This window comes from Bombyx mori, chromosome 19, assembly GCF_030269925.1.
Source record: "Bombyx mori chromosome 19, ASM3026992v2".
NCBI classification, from domain to species: Eukaryota; Metazoa; Arthropoda; class Insecta; order Lepidoptera; family Bombycidae; genus Bombyx; species Bombyx mori.
In genome coordinates this window covers 2934201-2953116 of record NC_085125.1, presented here as the reverse complement: position 1 = coordinate 2953116, position 18916 = coordinate 2934201, and the positions used below count along the sequence as shown (strand labels likewise).

The window sequence follows — 18916 nt, the reverse complement described above, 5'->3', positions numbered from 1 at the left end:
AGCTACCGAACTAATTGCTAATTTTACTGTCTGAAAATCATAAATCCCAAAAGAGCGATTTAAATTTCAATTTTATGATGACATTTATCAATTTTAGTGGCGCTAAGCCGAGCGCTCTAACCTCTATTATCTGGAATAGTGCTAGCAGATATTAATATATGTACAACTAGCGGCCCGCTCCGGCTCCACTCGGGTCTTTATCAAAAATTACAACGATATTTGATGTTGTTGTTTTTTTTTTAATATAAATAAAAGAACACTTATTGCGGCATAACTATAATAGTTAGACATATGCTGTCGCGACACTTTTTGTAAATAATAAATAATGTGTTCCACAAAGTCGTAGTACATTATTTTATTCTACCATCAATAGTTTTCGCAGGGCACGCGATGTAAATAATATTTTAGGTAATTTTTTTACACCTTTGGTTACATTATTAGAGTTTTAGTAAAAGGGTCCCAAAATTTTTTCAAAAAAGATTTTAGTCTATGTCACTCGGTAATAGTGTAGCTTGCAAACAGTGAAAGAATTTTTCAAATCGGTTCAGTAGTTTCGGAGCCTATTCAATACAAACAAACAAACAAATATTTCCTCTTTATAATATTAGTATAGATATATCATCCCATTTAGTCGACGCTTGTTTAGGCAACGCGTGGTTCGGTCGAAATTAGGGTTAAATTGGCGCAATTCCAAACGTGTTTTACGTATTTCCATATTACTAATAAGCTTGTGTGTCGCGTGAGAGAGCCCCGCACGCATCAAACGTTATTCATTAATTCGTATTCATTACACGCATAAGCGTAACTTCATTAAATGGACATATTGTTTCGTTAATTAAAACACTAATAAAACAAGGCCTTTGTTTCATGGTTATGATTAAAACACTTCTATTGTTCATTTTGGTGCTTATTTTATTTCAAGCGTTAAAAGATTTCCATTGCTACACAGTTTTCGTGGTCGCGGGTCGCTGCCAAGACACGCCAACGTAACGTTAACTTGAAAAAAAAAACTAATAAAATAATCGTTTGATTAACTATATAGATGTTTTTTAATCAAAACTATGCAGATTTTTTTTAAATAATGTTCCCTACCATTATTACCTGAAGATGTTTTACGCGTGTTGTCTCATATTAACGTTACGGTTTTTAACTACCATACAAGTAAAAGTATAATGGCCGATTTACATTGATCCAGTCAGGCGGCTTATGACTCTGAAATAATGTATTACCGAACTGTAAAGAAAATAACGAATGAATTAGTGAAACATATTTAATGCGCGTCAACATCTAACTCGATGTTAAATATATAAGGAATATTAATCCACCAGTTAGTCAATTGTTAGTCACTGGAAAAACGTGAATCTGAAATTATTATCAAAAAAAACTATCTAAATAATTTTGAACGTCAGAAACAAAACGTCATCAGTATACAATTTTAAAAAATATCTAAAAGTAGCAAAGATAAGATTTATCTAAATAAAATCTATTCAGAAATTTCTAGATGTCGATAACACAAGAAAAACACAAAAAAAAAACACACTAACGCATAAAAGGGAATTAAAAAAAAAAAAAATTGCTTCATTATGTATATGTTACGGTAAATGTTACACTCTTGGGAAATGTACGATTTTACCGGTAAATGTTCACATTTGCCAAAAAGTTAGATATATGTGAACTGAATATAATGTATATGTACATTTCCCGGCAAATGTGTAACCCTTGCCTTCACGTTTTGGTAAATGTATACTCTTACCTTCATGTATTAAGAAAATTTGGAATACAAATAAATTAAAAATGTTGTTGCAGTAAAAAAATATTTATTTAAATAAACATAATACAAAATTATTTTAATTAAAAAATGTAAATGACAAACAAAACATACTTTTCTTTGCATATTATATAATATGTCGTAGGTTAGGTGAGGTTAGGTTGTAGTACTTTTACTGTAACATATAATAATAAATGGAAGGAAGGAAATAATCAGTCTCTCAATGCTTATAGTTTTTATTTTGCTTCACGCGACACACGAGTGTCGAATTAGGTATAATACATTTGCCTCGATTTAAAAACAAAAGTAATGTGAATCGAAACAATTAGGACGAGCTGCCGCAGTCGGGAACAGAGGCTATATGTGGAGAAGCCAAGGAGCCGGAAGCCGACTCGATATCCACTTCGTCCGGAGGGAGCGCAGCCGGTCCTGACGTCACGGTGGTACGGCAGCAACCAGCCATAATGCCGGCCAGACAACGATCATCGGATAGCAACAGAACCGAACCCAGTGATGAGAAGAAAGGCAAGTTTTTGACAGACTGAGTACAGTTCATTCAGTGCGTTTCCAGAGATCTCTTTTGCCACGTACTATCCAGCTTTGGAACGAGCTCCCCTCCACGGTGTTTCCCGAGCGCTATGACATGTCCTTCTTCAAACGAGGCTTGTGAAGAGTACTTAACGGTAGGCAGCGGCTTGGCTCTGCCCTTGGCATTGCTGAAGTCCATGGGCGACGGTAACCACTCACCATCAGATGGGCCGTACGGTCGTCTTCCTACTAGGGCAATAAAAAAGATTCCCACGTGACTTAACACGTTCTGTGTCAATTATTTGTGACATTCAAAAAACAGGGCAGCTCCTCTAAAGAACACGCTTCGAAAACCGCTTAACCGCTATGACCATTAACCAAGAATCTGTATGATTTAGTGGCATCATCGACAGACGACGCTTTCCTCCCAGAAGTCCGCGAAATGCCTACAGACCTGCACAGCTTGAGACCTCGGACCACATCGGGCGGGACAAGACGTACAGCTAACACCAGAAGGTACGTCACACGTAAAATAATATATACAGTAAAAACTCTACACAAACGCGAAAATGTGATTGAAAATTTCTTTCAAACTCGTGTTGACTTTTAATGAATTCATTTGAGACAGTTTCATTTGAGTCATTTGAGACAGATCAGAGCATGACCATTCGTTTTTTCCTTAATTGCGATCCATATTTCACTAATCATGTTTTAAATACCTTTGTTGCCCATCAAATAAATTGGCAGACGTTTATACATTGGGAAAACCCAAAACCAAAATCTTCATCAGTTTTTATAATTTCATGTACACGTTTTTTTTGTTTGTTACCTTCTTGCATCTGTTAGGAGACGGTTGTGGAAACAGTAAGTCAAATAGTTTCATTGGCGACTGGCTTTGCTTTAGTACGCGGGGTGGCAATAAATCGTTCCCGGAGTCTATCTATATCTAACAAAATAAATATACATTATTGTCGTTTTAATAATTTCATATTCAGTAACCCTAAATGAGACTAAAGTTTTCCCGCGTTAGCTAATGTAAATAGTATTCCATTACGGGCTATACAAAAACATTAGGGTTTTTTATTCTAAAGTGTTCTTTTTTTGTTTTGATATTCGGGAATGGTTCAGTCACACCCTGTATAGCGTTAGTGTATAAGTTTGCTTCGAGTTTGCTGTTAGAATGTCTCCGTGCTTTTGTCAATTACCACATTCGTACCACAAAATAAGGTCGGCCACACGTGAAGTGTTTAAGACGAAGATTCGAGAACTGTTTCTCAGAGAGTAAGCATAGTCATCTAATTGATAATATTTATTTATATATTTTTTATATATCTTTGTATATATTTTATTTATATATTGTATATATTTATGTACCTATATGTATTTATTTAAGTACGAATATTTGTATCTATAAATATTATGTATGTTATATATACACATATGTTTAAGTAATATCATTATCACACTACACCTACCAAGGTTCATCTCTGCACTCCCCTAAGGCAGACTATCAGAGAATGCCTATGGCATTAAGTCCGCCTATCTAGTATATAAAGCTGGAAATAAAGAAATAAATTCGTTCCCTTAAACTTAAATTCAAGTGACTAATGAAAAGTTCAAATTGTAAAATGCTAATTTATTTTTCGCTAAAAGCCAGATCCGATCTCAAATATCGTTATTCATTGCTCCATATTCGTATAGAGTTGCAGATAAATTTAACTCTTAAAACACACTTAATGTCAAAGCCTTGTACAGCCCATATATAATAATAATATGTAAGCTCTCCAAGCCTCCTAGATTATTAAGTGTTCTTAAATAATCAATTTGTACTCCATATGCCGAGGAGCTAGAAAAACTGTGATAGTTTGGATCCTTTGCTAGAAAAAAGTCTAGCCCGCATACTATGATGTCATTTTTTAACTGAATCCTGAATGAATAATACGTATACAAAAATTTGACATTACGATGAACATTTTTTAAATACTAACTTTAATTCCATCTGCTCGTATTCATCGTGCATAGAATATTCTCGAAATCAACTAATGTTTGTATCATTCGTCGTGTCCACGCCAGCTGTGAAGTATTCAAGATGTCGAAAAGATTATAATGACAGTCAAAAAAACGAGATTAAAATGTAAAAACAAATCATAATTGTGTCCACGACACGCGAACCCCAAAGGAAATAGCTGTGTATATATAATAACTAGCTGACCCGGCAGACTTCGTAGTGCCTCAATCGATAAATAAAAGACCTAAACTTTTGTATAAAATAAACTTAAAACAAACAAAAGAAATCCGTCCGACGGGGGACACATCAAAGGGAAAACAAAATTGTTATTTTTATTTTATTACGAACATTTTCATATTTATCTACCTTTTAAACCTTCTCTGGACTTCCAAAAGCAATTCAAGACCAAAATTAGCCAAATCGGTCCAGCCGTTCTCGAGTTTTAGCGAGACTAACCAACAGCAATTCATTTATATATATATAGAGATAGGATATTATATCGAGGGGCGAAAGGATATGGTTTGAGAGACACTTTTGCAACTTTACAGGAGAACCATTTGAAGGATAAAATTTAGAAAAAAATCATAAAAAAAAAAATATTCCAACTATTTCAATGTGTTAAATTAAGCATAATTGAAGTTCAATTTAAAACATCGGATTGTTGTTTCTAATACCAAATAAATCGGACCTTTAAATAAATAAAAAGTCGAGTACTAAGCGAAATGTCACTTAAACCAAAGCCTTTCACCCATCTATACCTAATGTATCTTTATATTTTGCAACGGCAAACTCAAAGCAAAACACGTCTTAGATAGTAGAATGGTTTTATTAGCTTTTTTTCACTGTAAGATTTTCACAATACTTCTTTTCACACTATCGTCACTAAACTCAAAATCTAAGAATAATAATCCGATGCAATTAATACCAGCCGATAGCGTGTTTTGATAATTTTGAATTTTTATTTGAAACTGACTGACGATGCGTAGAAGTCATAACGCATTGTAACTTTTTAGGTTATACCACGTTTATTAATATAATATTATATTATAACAGAACATTGATAAAGCTACGATCAATCCTTAATTAATATAATTAGAACCGTGTAATGCTAAGGTTTTATTAGTACTAATTCACAAACTTGTCAATGTTTGAAACTTGTAAGCACATTACTAACAGAATTAATTAACACTTAATGTTAAGTAAACAATAAACAAAAAATACGTGCTTATGACCCGGCTCTCTTGGAACCTTTTTTTTAATTCCTTACATGAGTGGGCGAGCTGACGGCCAACTGCGTAATTCCGGCACTCACTTGGAAAAATGAGTTCTAAGTCTCAATTTTTTAATATAGCTATTAATCTGCCGCTCTTCAAACCGACACGCATTACTGCTTCACGGCAGAAATATGCAGGGTGGTGATACCTACCCGTGCGGACTCAGAAAACGTCTGGGTCTATGGAGGGATCATAGTTTGCTCTATGTTTTGTGTCACACTTTCCACGGAGAGCGATTCCGGGAATGGTTCTACATAATCCTGTTATCTCTTTTTTACCAAACAGACACATTTCTGCCAATTTGTAATAACTTATGTGCACTCATAAATTTTCATTTCAATTAAAGTTTTATGTAAATAGTAATCACTACATTGGTACTAAACACATTTTATATGATAACTTTTAAAAATACTACTTTTTTACAAAAAAATAAATAAATTATATTCTTCAAAAACACACTTATACTTTATATTCTATTCAGCACAGAATTACGGTAAGTTCGTTCTGTTTAATTTTCAGATAAATAAAAACCGAGATTTCGTCTTTTGAAAATTGCATTTCTGCGAAGGATTTTTTTGTTTTAAATTCGATGATACAATTTTGATCAATGGAATTTTCATTGATAGGTTTTTTTGATCTTCACAAAAAATATGCTGCTTCTATTCGACTCGATTACTTTCTATGTTTTTTTGAAATCAATATCATTTACCTATATAAAAAAAAAACTTCTAGATACAATTTTAATTAAGCCTATTATGAAAGTCTAGTCGAAAATCTTCCGTAAATAGCTTGTTGTGTCTACAGGCGCTCCGAAGGAGGCAACGACTGCGGCATGGGCCCCTACTCCTCACAACACTTGGCTCCGAGGAGACAGCACAGTCAAACGCATTCTGAACCCGACAACTCTGCAGTAGACGCTGGTTCTGTGCACAATTCCGTAACAGGTAAATTTAGATTGGATCATTTGTCCCCCTTTTGACCCCTCGAGGGGTTATTCTAGATTCACCGAGCTAGTAGGTTTTTTTTTTTTTTTTTTTATTGCCTTTGTAGGCAGACGGGCATACGGCCCACCTGATGGTGAGTGGTTACCGTCGCCCATGGACTTCAGCAATGCCAGGGGCAGAGCCAAGCCGCTGCCTACCGCAAAGGTGAGCTCATAGGGCTGAAACCGGGAGTGTTGCTAACACTGGCCCCATCAAGAGCAGTGCTTCGCAGAATCTACCACCGGACAAGATTGGATCACTTGTTCAATCATCTATATATCGATGAGTGAAAGATTTTTGGTTTAAGCAACATTTAGCTTAATACGCGACATTTATCTTGGTAATTTAATCTTGCGTTTTATTTGGTATTAGCATCAACAGTCCGATGCTTTTAATTGAACTTCAATTATGTTACCTCCGACTAGTTGAAGAAGTTTTTTTTTGTTTTTTTGATATTTTTTTCCAAATTTTAAACATTAATTAGTTGTCTCCTAGAATTCTTTAAGAACATAATTGTACTTTAAAATTGCAACATGTTGCTTAAAACACACTTACCTCTACCCTCGATATACTTATACTAATTTATGTTCCTTATTCCATTCGCGTGATTTAATGAAGCGAACAAACGATTGTTAAATTTGTAAATTGTCGAAGGTCCTCAATCGGGGTGGGAGGGCGCGGGGGCCACGGGGGCCGCGGGGGGGACAGGGAGGGCTCGCGTGGGGGGCGCGCCCCGCTCCCTGCTGCTCGCCATGCACGAGTACACGAGCATCACGGACGAACTGGAAACTGTTTATGGACTCTTCTCACCGCCGCACACGCCGAGGTACCACACTAAACTATAAAGTATACACGCAATCCATTGGGACTTTTTGGGGGTAACGCGAGGAGTGAAGTTGTGCGATTTGTTATAATTTGTCTATTTAGTGTTTCTTCAGGTTCAAATGTGTAATAACGGTGGTTTATTAACTGCTTAGTATCTGTGAAAGTACACAAATGGGGGAAAATGAAACAAAGCCGCTGGACGTAACTTCTCGGGATCCTCCAATAAGTCCACTAAAAAAGTCTCAGTAAATGACCACTATTTTACGGAGATTATATTATATTTCATTTCATTTCATATTATCATTTTTCGTAAAAATAAGAATATAAATTAAAATAAGACATGACGTAAAGGTCTTAGTTACCAGGTCGAAAAATCCCTTTAAAAAAAAGCGATCCAGTGGGAATGCTAGAATAATATAATTTCAGTAACATTCCTCTGAACAGAACACCGATAACTTCACGTCTGCTGTCCCCCGCCCGCGCGGCCTCTCCCTCCGTCCGTCGACGTCACGCCAGCGAGATGTCCAACCCCGAGTTCGCACTCTTCATGGAGAAGGAGCACCTTCGAGGAGCCGAAGAAGACGACTACATCATCATGGAGAACCTGATCCAAAGGCGGTGAGTTCGCACGACAACTAGGGATTGGTGAAAGGAATTTGTTACTTAAAATTTTATGTTCCACTAATATTATTATAAGATACTAGCGGCCCGCTCCGGCTCCGCTCGGGTCTTTAACAATAATTTCAACGATATTTGTCGTTGTTTTATTTTTTTAAATAAAAGAACACTTATTGCGGCATAACTACTGGTCAAAACTTCTTCGTTGTTTATGTACTTCGATTTATAAGAAAATTACCGCGAAAAACAAGTTTGTAACCGCATCCCAACTACAATAGTCAGAGATATGCTGTCGCGAGACTTTTTGTAATTAATAGTGTGTTCTCCAAAGTCGTAGTACATTATTTTATTCTATCATCAATAGTTTCCGCAGGGCACGCGATGTAAAGAATATTTTAGGTAATTTTTTTACACCTTGGGTTACATTATTGAGTTTTAGTAAAGATCCCTAATTTTTTTCAAAAAAGATTATAGCCTATGTCACTCGGGAATAGTTTAGCTTCCAAATAGTGAAAGAATTTTTCAAATCGGTTCAGTAGCTTCGGAGCCTATTCGATACAAACAAACAAACAAATCTTTCCTCTTTAAAATATTAGTATAGAAGTATAGACTACCTGACCCGTCCGCTTCGCTGGGCATTTAAAATTAACATTATTATTTCTCACCTACCCACAAAGATTCTCATCATCAACGCCCCCGCAACTGGTGTAGGGAGTCCAACACTCATATAAACATTAGCCTATCCATTAAGTACATGTATTTTCTACATGGATACCAAGTTTCAAATCAATCGGATGCATGGTTCAGTAGTTATAACGGAACATCCGTAAAAACCACTGTAGATTTATATATTAGTATAGACGAAAGAATTTTATCATATTAGACGCAACTCGACATGATTCATTATTTTCGGTCTGGAAAATATTAACTATAATCAAATTAAATTGGTCTGTTTTATTTCGAGCAAGCCGACAATGAATTTTAATAATTGTTGCTCGTGCCATTTTGATTGTAAAATAAAGTCTATAAGGAATTTTTTTTTATAGTTTTTTTTAACTCTTATCTGGAATGTGATATCCCCCCTACGTTCTTTTTTACAATAAAATAAATTTTTCTTACACTATTTTTAATTCAAATTTATTAAAATTCAGTTTCTATTTTTTAGTTGGATTTTCTATAAAAGCGTAATTTTGTAGATTTTTTAAAGTATATTTTATTCTTTAGGGGAACTCAAATTAAAAAAAAAAATATTTTTTTTAAATATTGAATTTTCATCAGTCCTTAATAAGTATACCAAATTTCGACGTTAATCCGACGTTTTGAAGGGGGTCAAAATCATGTTCAAAGATTCCGTTACATACATACGTCTGCAGCTAAAAAAAGCGTATTAATAACACGTGACTAAAAACGGCTTTAGTGAATGTCCCACAACGAAGATCCGAAAGTACTACTTTAATTTTCGACCGTAGCCTAGAAATGGGGTCTGTACTGGACAGATACGAGGAGGAGGAGGGCGGGGAGGGGGCGGGCGCGGGGGGAGCGATCAGCATCAGCGTCTGCGTCAACACCAGCGAGGAGCAACCACAGAGTTCGAGTCTCCTCACCGTGACAGACAGACGTCTACCGCATCAGAGGTAATTTCATTTAATCAGATAGTAACTTACATATGTGCGTGCGTGCGGTTGTGTGTGTGTGTGTGTGTGTGTGTGAGAGCGTATGTGTGTATGTATACATGGTATTTGGGCATCTGTTCAGTTCTTAATTTTTTTCTGTGTGCACCTGTTTTGAATTGCAATCCAGATTGTTATTATACTTATAATTTCTATGGTTGTAATTTGTTTTGTGCATCAATAAAAACAAAGAAAAAAAATTGAACTCAAATAATATAATTTGTATTTGTTTTTTATTCATAGCCCACCTGGTGTTCATTGGTTACTGGAGCCCATAGATAACGTAATAATCAAGTATAGTTACAACGGCTGCCTCGCCCTTCAAACCGAAACGCATTACTGCTTCACGGTAGAAATAGGCAGGGCGGTGGTACCTACCCGTGCGGACTCACAAGACGTCCCACCAGCAGTAATTACGCAAATTATAATTTTGCGGGTTTGATTTTTATTACACGATGTTATTCCTTCACGGTGGAAATCAATCGTGAACATTTGTTGAGTACGTATTTCATTAGAAAACTTGGTACCCACCTGTGGGATTCGAACACCGGTGCATCGCTCAACACGAATGCACCGGACGTCTTATCCTTTAAGCCACGACGACTTTATTGTATTTTGCACTAGCGTATAGCTGATTTAAGGTAATGACGAAGTTTGTGAAGCCTTCTGCTAATAGCGTTACTTAATAACCACGTACCATTCTTAGTTTGTTATGTGACTACAAAGAAAACTCATAAAGATGATTTGCAGCTGGAATGTGAATTACTCGTATTGTCGATTCTAAGTTTTCAATGCAAATATAATAAATATAATGTAAGTTGTGTCTTGTACTTTCGACCAAAAGAGTGGAACTTTTAAATGATTTTTTATTTGAAGTCGTCGTGGCCTAAAGGATAAGACGTCCGGTGCATACGTGTTGAGCGATGCAACGGTGTTCGAATCCCGCAGGCGGGTACAAATTTTTCTAATGAAATACGTACTCAACAAATGTTTACGATTGACTTCCACGGTGAAGGAATAACATCGTGTAATAGAGATCAAACCCGCAAAATTATAATTTGCGTAATTACTGGTGGTAGGACCTCTTGTGAGTCCGCGCGGGTAGGTACCATCGCCCCGCCTATTTCTGCCGTGAAGCAGAAATGCGTTTCGGTCTGAAGGGTAGGGCAGCCGTTGTAAATATACTGAGATCTTAGAACTTATATCTCAAGGTGGGTGACGCGTTTACGTTGTAAATGTCAATGGGCTCCAGTAACCATTTAACACCAGGCGGGCTGTGAGCTCGTTCGCCCATCCAAGCAATAAAAAAAAAAGTCTTAGTAGCAATAATACTTTTGTAAGCAGAAAATCATACGGTGAGTAGTTACTGTTGATTATGGACGTTTGATACTTTTTTTAAAAATACTGTAATGAATCTATCCAATTCAGTTTCGTCGCGATGCGTTCTATAGTTTTTCCACTTTGGGATATTTTAAGCTGCACTGTAATTAAGAAATAGCGACAACAATAAATATAAATAATAAATATTTACCGTCAATAAATATATGGATTACGTGTATAATAAATAAATGGATGGATTACGTGATTGATGGATTGAGGCACTACGAAGTCTGCCGGATTCAGCTAGTTATTAATTAAACAAAAGATAAAAGCAAACCGAAAAAAAATATAGCTCCCCAAAAGTAATGTTTTCTCAAAAAACACCAGGCACTCGCTAAGGAGATCTTCAGCTGTCGACAGCCGGGAGCTTCCGTCGCCCCTGCAGCCTCTGCTCGGAGATGATGCTTGTTGCGAAGTCTTACTGCCGGTTCCGAGACAGCCTTCGGGTATGGTTTTAAGGTTTCTTTTTGCGTACCTAAATACCAGTAGCGTCGGTGGCTCCCTCTGGATTCAATGGTGGACGAGCTCATGGGACCCAATCTGGAAGAATTTGCTAACATTGTCTTCTCGCATTAAAACTGTATAATCTCAGAACTTACTTATTTTACAGTAGAGTGTTTTAAAAAAGGCTTCACATTCACCGAAAATCTTTAATATTAGTTTATTTGATTGGTTTTGTTAATTTTAAGTATGTTTCAATGATATGTTATGTATGTATGTATGTATGTATGTATGTACACATATCACTCATTTCGAGCGACTGTGACACAACTGTAAATTTGTAAATTTTACACTATGCCAGTTTTAGGATTTTTTCGTAATACTAATGAAGATTCTAAATATTTCTGACAGGTAATGACTATCTCTATTATTTTACTTTTGTAGTTTGACGTCTAGGCTTGAAAAGACTAATTTAAAAAAAAAAAAAATCAAACCATATCTAAGTGGAAAATTTTTTTTTGCAATTATGTCACTGTCGCTCCTAATTAGCGATATGAACTTGTTGTTGTCTGAAATAAAATAAATCATTCATTAATTCATTTATTAAATCCTTAAAATGGATTTGAAATTTATAACTTAATCCCTTTAAATAAACAGGAGATACGAACGCATCTAGCGACCTCTCGCTCTCACACATGGTGAGCGAGAATCTCCCGCCGCGGCCCTCCATAGTGCTCGACTCGTCTCAGCTCCCGCGTCAAAGGTCCGCGGAGCAACAGCAGCCGCAGCCTCCGGGACCGTCCAGACCCGAGACAATGTGCTAAGTAAGACTTACCAATACATCGTAGGTTTTAACCATTAGATAATTAGGTTTATTTTTGTTATAACTGACTGGTGGTAGGACCTCTTGTGAGTCCGCACGGGTAGGTACCACCGCCCTGCCTATTTCTGCCGTGAAGCAGTAATGCGTTTCGGTTTGAAGGGTGGGGCAGCCGTTGCTATACTGAGACTTTAGAACTTATATCTCAAGGTGGGTGGCACATTTACGTAGTAGATGTCTATGGGCTCCAGTAACCACTTAACAACAGGTGGGATGTGAGCTCTGAGAGAGCTGTGAGAACAGCGCCTCTAGCGGCAAACGTAAGCAAACTCCAGACAAGTTTGAGTTAACTTTTACGCTATCGAGAACGTTAAAAAACTCGCAATAAGCACTTATAAGAGACACTTAAATTACTAAAGTAGTTAAGTATGAATGGTATACCTTTAAAATCTAGGCAATAAAAACAAATGTTGCTAGAGTAGAAAGAATTAACGAATTAACGGATTAATCCTAATGTTTTTGTCAATACAGGTCTACCAGTTCACGGCGTAAACAAACTTGAGATAAATATGTAAATGTAAGTGACCTAAAAGAAGAACGTACAGACAGACGGTATTGGAGAGGACGCATTAGTATTATAGTGAACATAACACCAAATATTATTTGTAAATTTGTAACGTCTCCGCACGTTTTATCTATCGAAATCTTTATATAACTTTTTCTATTAGAAATATTTGAGTCCATTTTTTGATGCGTCTGCAGCATTAAATACGGTTGGGATTTATTACAAAAAAAAGGGTGCGTGTACTTATGTACGCGCGTAAGAAGTTATACTTTATTTTTATTAAATTTATTTCTTTTTTTTAATTTAAATTTTAATCAATTTGAAAAAAACTCCATTAAACAACATCCTCAAACACGCATATTGGACATCCCTTTTCTTGACATCGTATAAATTCGTTAATTCTCGGTACGGTTCGGAAAGTTTACCTGCGGCTATATTCAGACTCGCCAAGTTACGTCGGTCGTATTGCAATAGTAATGCAATGCGTATAGTGGGCAACTTCATTCTGTTAATTTTGTGTCAAGGTGCGCGTACATCGTAAAATTTCACTCTCATCAATTTTTCATAACGCGCCTAAAGAAGTATAACTTCAAAAATCGCGAAGTTGGTTCATTGGATGGCGGAAGTGATGTTTTAGATCGTCTCGTTTGGCAATGAGAGCCATAAACATTTTTTACAAGACTACATTGAGTGTACTAATCTTTTTATCAATTATTTGGCACATCCAAATATTTTGTTCACACAAGAAAACTGGTAGATGATGTGATTTAAGCTGTTGTTATAGTTTAGGTGAATATGCAATATGCGTTTTAAAACGCCTAATAAAATCAAATTATCGTAAATACAAATCGAGCGATAAAATATACAAAAATGTTGTTAAATCAATAATACGCTCTTTTTTTTTATTAATAGATACGCGTGTTTTTTTTGTGTTTTTTTTTTTTTTTGTTAAAACGTCAAATGTTTGTTTTTTATTTACCATCAAAAACATTTATTGGCTGTTTAGCTAGATTTGGAAAGACGATAAATTAAAAATCAATATTACACAATATACGAGTACTATGATTGTATAATTAGTCTAATTGTGAGTTTGTGTATGTTACTAGTTAAATAAATTTCGCTTCAACGAATGGACTCAAAATTGTACCCAAAATCTTATTCTGAGTGATGCCCAAATAGACTGATTTGAACACAATTCTAAATCTTATCATATCGACTGTAGAACAGTACTGTTTTGCTCTATACATATGTATATTTTATGTTTCTTTAAATTTTGACCTATAAATATTATCTAATTCAATTATCATTGGCAGTGACGGATTTAGGCTTGATGGCGCCCTAGGCCCTGTTTATCAAACCGCCCTTAATGCTCGAATAAACTTCAGTAATTTAGATCCAATATTTTTATTTTAAATTTTAAATAATGATGTTAATTTTTTTTTTAATAATCGAAAGTAATTTTTAAAGGAGACTGTCTTTATTGCTTTTCATCTATGAAATTTTGGCATTTAAAAAATCCCCTCTAATCTGCCGCCGCCCTAGACCCGGACCTCACGAGCCTAGGCTTAAATCCGCCACTGAACATTGGTTTGACTTTTAGAAGTGAGAATGGATAACCAATATGGGGTAGATAGCGAAAGATTCACTTGAATGATTCTCATTTAAACTCCTTGATTTTCGCTGTAAAAACGCTAAGTATTTTGAAAACCTTTGGCCTCAACTTTTCCTGCTTTCTTACTTGTACAATCTCACTTCAGGATCTTAAAAGTTAGTAAATGGGAAGGTGAAATCTTGCGAAAATGCTTTTTGAACTTGTAATACAATTTTTGGATATTTTCCATCATGGTAGAAAAAAAGTACATTATTTGAAACTTCCGTCACGGGTTTCATTCCGTTACAAAAATTCCCATTTTAGAAGATTTTAAGCTTAACTCTTTTGATCTAATCGCGATAATAATTTACAAAAAAAAGCTGATATGTATGTATAGCATGTTAGTACATTTAAATAATTAAGAAAATCGACAATACATTCATTAGTGCTCAGTCTGTAAATAATGTTTTCAATAATATAAACGGTATGATAATGAAATGAACTGAGTTTTAAATGTTTAAGGTAAATAGATTTTATCAAGATAGGAGTACATACAGACCCTTTTAAAAGGAATTTGTCCTGCCTGCGGAGTGAGATTATTCTTTGCTAAAAACCTTTTTTAAGAAATACGTCGAGTACATGCGTTTTTTTTACTCTCAGAATAATGAAATTAACATATCAAAAATATTTTATCTTCCCTTAATGATTTAATCATTGAAAAATCGTTTTAACATAGATTTTAGTTTCAGAATTTAGACTATAAAATGTTTTATAATTTACGGAATGATAATGAAATTTTAAATATTTTTACCGATCTATTTATTCATCATTTATTAATATTCAAAGGCAACGTCATCACAATGTGTTCAATTATACCAAATATTTTGTGCAAAATTTACCATTTATTAAATTTTCAGTACAATCGAAGCTAATTCATGTATATAGTTGTAATGAATTAAAGAAAACCGAAATATGTAGAAATGAAAATAATATGTATATTAGATGATTTTCTAACTCTAATAAACCTATTGTGCTTAAGAATTGATATAATAATAAAGATATTCAATAATTTATTTAACGTAGGCATAGACGCAGGTTTTTATCAAACTGCAAGGAACCAAAAAAATCTATCGTACATTCAAGTACTTGACAGAAGTTAGCCATTTTGACATGAGAAGATATAATTTCAAAGTTAATAATATTTAAAATCCTAATTCAGCCTTGAATAGTATGAATATTTTACGATTAATTTCAGTAATGTAAATTTACGTAGATGATATTGGTTTTATAGCCATCGTCATTCCGTCACGTCCAAATTCGTCAAGATTCATAACAAGCAAGATATCAATCTTTTACAAAGCTATAGATTGGTAGCAAATGCCGTTGAACCTGCCCACTTAATTGTACTTAATAAAGTAATATAAAACCTAGTATTTTTTAATTATTTGTCTGTAACCATTTAGCGAAATTCTTTGTTGAATTTAAATATAAATTAAAACAATAGTTACCAGTATTTTAATGTATGAGGTTTTGATATTTTTTCAAAACTATTTTAAGGGTTTATTAATACACCATTTTAATACACATTCGCTTTCGCTAAAAAAAAACAGTACCTCTTAGTGAATGTTGTTAAAATACTAAAATGTTATTAAAATTGATGAGAATTTAATCTCAAATAAATAAATTCCAACCACAAATGTTAAACAACTAAGAATTTACATTTATTTATAATTTAATTATTACGTTTCGGCTTCTGTGTTACGTAAACATTATACAATAAATGAAGAAATAAATATATTTGTGATAAAAAAATATTGTTTCATTTAAATTCCTTTCCACACTCAAATCCCTTTATTGTTGTCATTCATCGTGTATGGTAGTCAAAAAAACTTCATTTACAAAGTTTTCTTTTTTTGTAACTCATAAAATTTTATTAGCCCATGGCAAAAAATTTCAACGTAATCAGAAAACTATTTTTATAATCTTCAATTCAAACCAGGAATATCATTGTACAAATGAAATTTCAAAATGTATTGCTTGTAATTCACAATGCGAGTTTGCGCATAGATACCGCTATTCTGCTCAAATTTTTCAGAGAAACAGCCCCTTTCATTTGAAGGGTGGGATAAGCATTAAACAATATTATTTAGTAGTTGTTCAGTAGTCGAAATTCGACCATAATTATTAATTTAAATTATAAGTTTGAACATTATTACGGCTCTATTGTCAAAGACTTCTATAATAACAGATTTCGTTAAGGCTACAATATAGACAAATAATATTAAAGACGAACAATATTAATCTATTCTCAATTTCCTATTTGAGTGAATTTCCTATAAAAGAGTTTGAATTTGTATCAAATACACGGTAGTGTTGGATGTTTTTATTTTGATTTAACGTACGATTTATGGCTAGTTAAAAAAATTTGCATTCTGCACTTTTTTTTTTTTTTTTTATGATTGAATGTTTACTGGTGGCCCGAAGGCCTTTCCAGTTTCACCAGGACAGGTGGGCGAGCAAAGGCTCAGCCAAGAGGGGTGGGATTTGCTAACAACTGCCCGAGCGCCTCCGAAGGAGACCTAACAACTCAAGAGCAATTGTTTCGCGAATGAATCTACTACCGGATCGGAATCGCGACCCGCTGAGAAGATCCGGCGAGAAACTCAGCGGGCTGATGCATGGGTTAGGTTGCACGTCGACCTCTTTGTCGAGTTCGACGAGTACGGTTACCGGGGTCCCTAAGCCTGCCCCTAGTATTAGAGCTGAAGGCATCTAATGCAAAGGTTATTGGATCTGATGGATCCGTAAGGACGTGTCTAGGGCGTCGACGGTGACTGGCTCCTGCATGATCAGGATTCGGGGAGTAGTCAGCGGCGGCAACGATAAGGCGATTATCATGACGCATAGCCTTATCGAAGTATCGTTCCGACGCTGACTTCATGTATTTCCGAATTGATTCGAGGCCCAGGTCGTCGTGTAGGTCAACGTTCCTCACGAACCACGGAGCCCCGACAGCTAACCTGCAAAAGCGGGATTGTAGGGATTGGAGGGTGTCTATGTGTGTGCGGGCCGCGTGAGCGAACACCACACTCGCGTAAGTCATGACGGGCTTTATGCAAGTTTTGTAAAGTGTCACCTTGTTCCGAAGGGACATTTTACTCCGCTTACAGATCATGGGGTAGAGTCTACCGAGAATAAACGCGGCACGGTCACGGACTGATTTTATATGCGGGCGGAATGTCATCGATGCATCCAGGGTAACGCCCAGGTACTTGACCTTCCTGGCCCAGGGTATGGGTTGTCTAAAGAGAGTAATCGGGGGTGTGAGATTCCTCCTCCTAATCCGGGAGGAAATCCGTGTGGAGCTTCCCCTCTGAAATAGCACCGCAGTACTTTTCGCTGGGTTGATGTCTATGCGCCATTTTCGGAACCACTGTCCTAGGGCTAGGGCTGCGCTCTGAAGCTTCTTCGCGATTAGGGACTTATTTCTACTAGAATAGTAAACAGTCGTGTCGTCGGCGAATAAAGCTAAATGGGTCAGCGGCGACCGGGGAATATCGTTGACGAATAAGCTAAATAGGAGGGGTGAGAGGACAGAGCCTTGCGGGACTCCAGCTGTGAGAGGTCGTGGGGAGGAGCGGGTTCCCTCGACTCGATATCGAAAAGAGCGGTTCGACAAGAAGTCCCGTATGATGAGCACGAGACTATCCGGCACGCCCATGTTGAATAGTTTGAAAATCAAACCATTGTGCCAGACTTTGTCGAACGCTTTTGCGACGTCGAAGAAGAGAGCTCCCGTGTATAACGGTTTTGGTCGATTAAGCCCCACAAGAATGTGCTCCGTGAGGCGGTACACCTGTTGAACGCATGAGTGATTTGCACGGAATCCGAATTGTTCATCGATGAGAATGCCCTTGGATGAGACGAAGTCTCTGAGGCGTTTGTAGAGCAGACGCTCATACAGTTTGCCTAGAGACATGAGGAGGCTAATCGGGCGGTGACATTCTGCACTCTTGCTCTATATAAGTGTGGAAAATTTCATACTTCTCCGTCCGTGCAATTTTCGTAAAAAGGGGTACAATTTTTTTTTCGCGTTTTATTGAATAGGTAACTAGTGCTGGTAGGGTAACTAGTTCAGAAGTGCGGGCCCCGTGGCTGGCTTCGAGGTTCCATGAGGTAAAGGTGCTGAATCGGCGTCCCCGCAGTCATGTGCGTCAATGTGCCATTTACGTCAATGCACGGTTTCTAGGGTGTTGCAATGCTGTCTCAGCGTTCACGACAGTCACGTACGCCGATGTATATATGTGGTAAAATTCCTATTGCATATCGGAATATTACATAGAGCTAGGGTATATAACAAACCACGTCTCCTTTTCTACGAGTTTTATCAACAATTAAATTTCGTCTACATTTTAAAGTCAGTAATAGTCGTCTAGCGTCTGTCT

At 36.1% G+C, this 18916-nt stretch overlaps 1 protein-coding gene and 1 long non-coding RNA gene across 10 annotated transcripts in view; one reads left to right on the top strand and one right to left on the bottom strand.

Annotated features, from left to right (window-relative positions):
• Positions 1-16283, top strand: part of LOC101738592 (transient receptor potential cation channel trpm) — a 285363-nt gene extending 269080 nt beyond the window's left edge. For 8 of the 9 annotated variants that reach the window (XM_062673892.1, XM_062673890.1, XM_021352814.3 and 5 more), the window contains 9 exons: positions 2098-2293; positions 2695-2812; positions 6383-6522; positions 7216-7387; positions 7831-8004; positions 9474-9638; positions 11382-11500; positions 12153-12319; positions 12847-16283. In XM_062673892.1, coding sequence (XP_062529876.1) covers positions 2098-2293; positions 2695-2812; positions 6383-6522; positions 7216-7387; positions 7831-8004; positions 9474-9638; positions 11382-11500; positions 12153-12319 — 1251 coding nt within the window. In that variant the 3' untranslated portion in view covers positions 12847-16283. The remainder of the gene's footprint in view (positions 1-2097; positions 2294-2694; positions 2813-6382; positions 6523-7215; positions 7388-7830; positions 8005-9473; positions 9639-11381; positions 11501-12152; positions 12320-12846) is intronic. The other variant, XM_062673886.1, reaches the window with a different exon arrangement.
• LOC134200654 (uncharacterized) lies at positions 887-1211 on the bottom strand. The gene is made up of 2 exons (XR_009975659.1): positions 1102-1211; positions 887-996 (listed from the first exon to the last, which is right to left on the bottom strand). It is a non-coding gene; the product is annotated as an uncharacterized LOC134200654 (long non-coding RNA).
• Positions 16284-18916: the final 2633 nt, after the last annotated feature.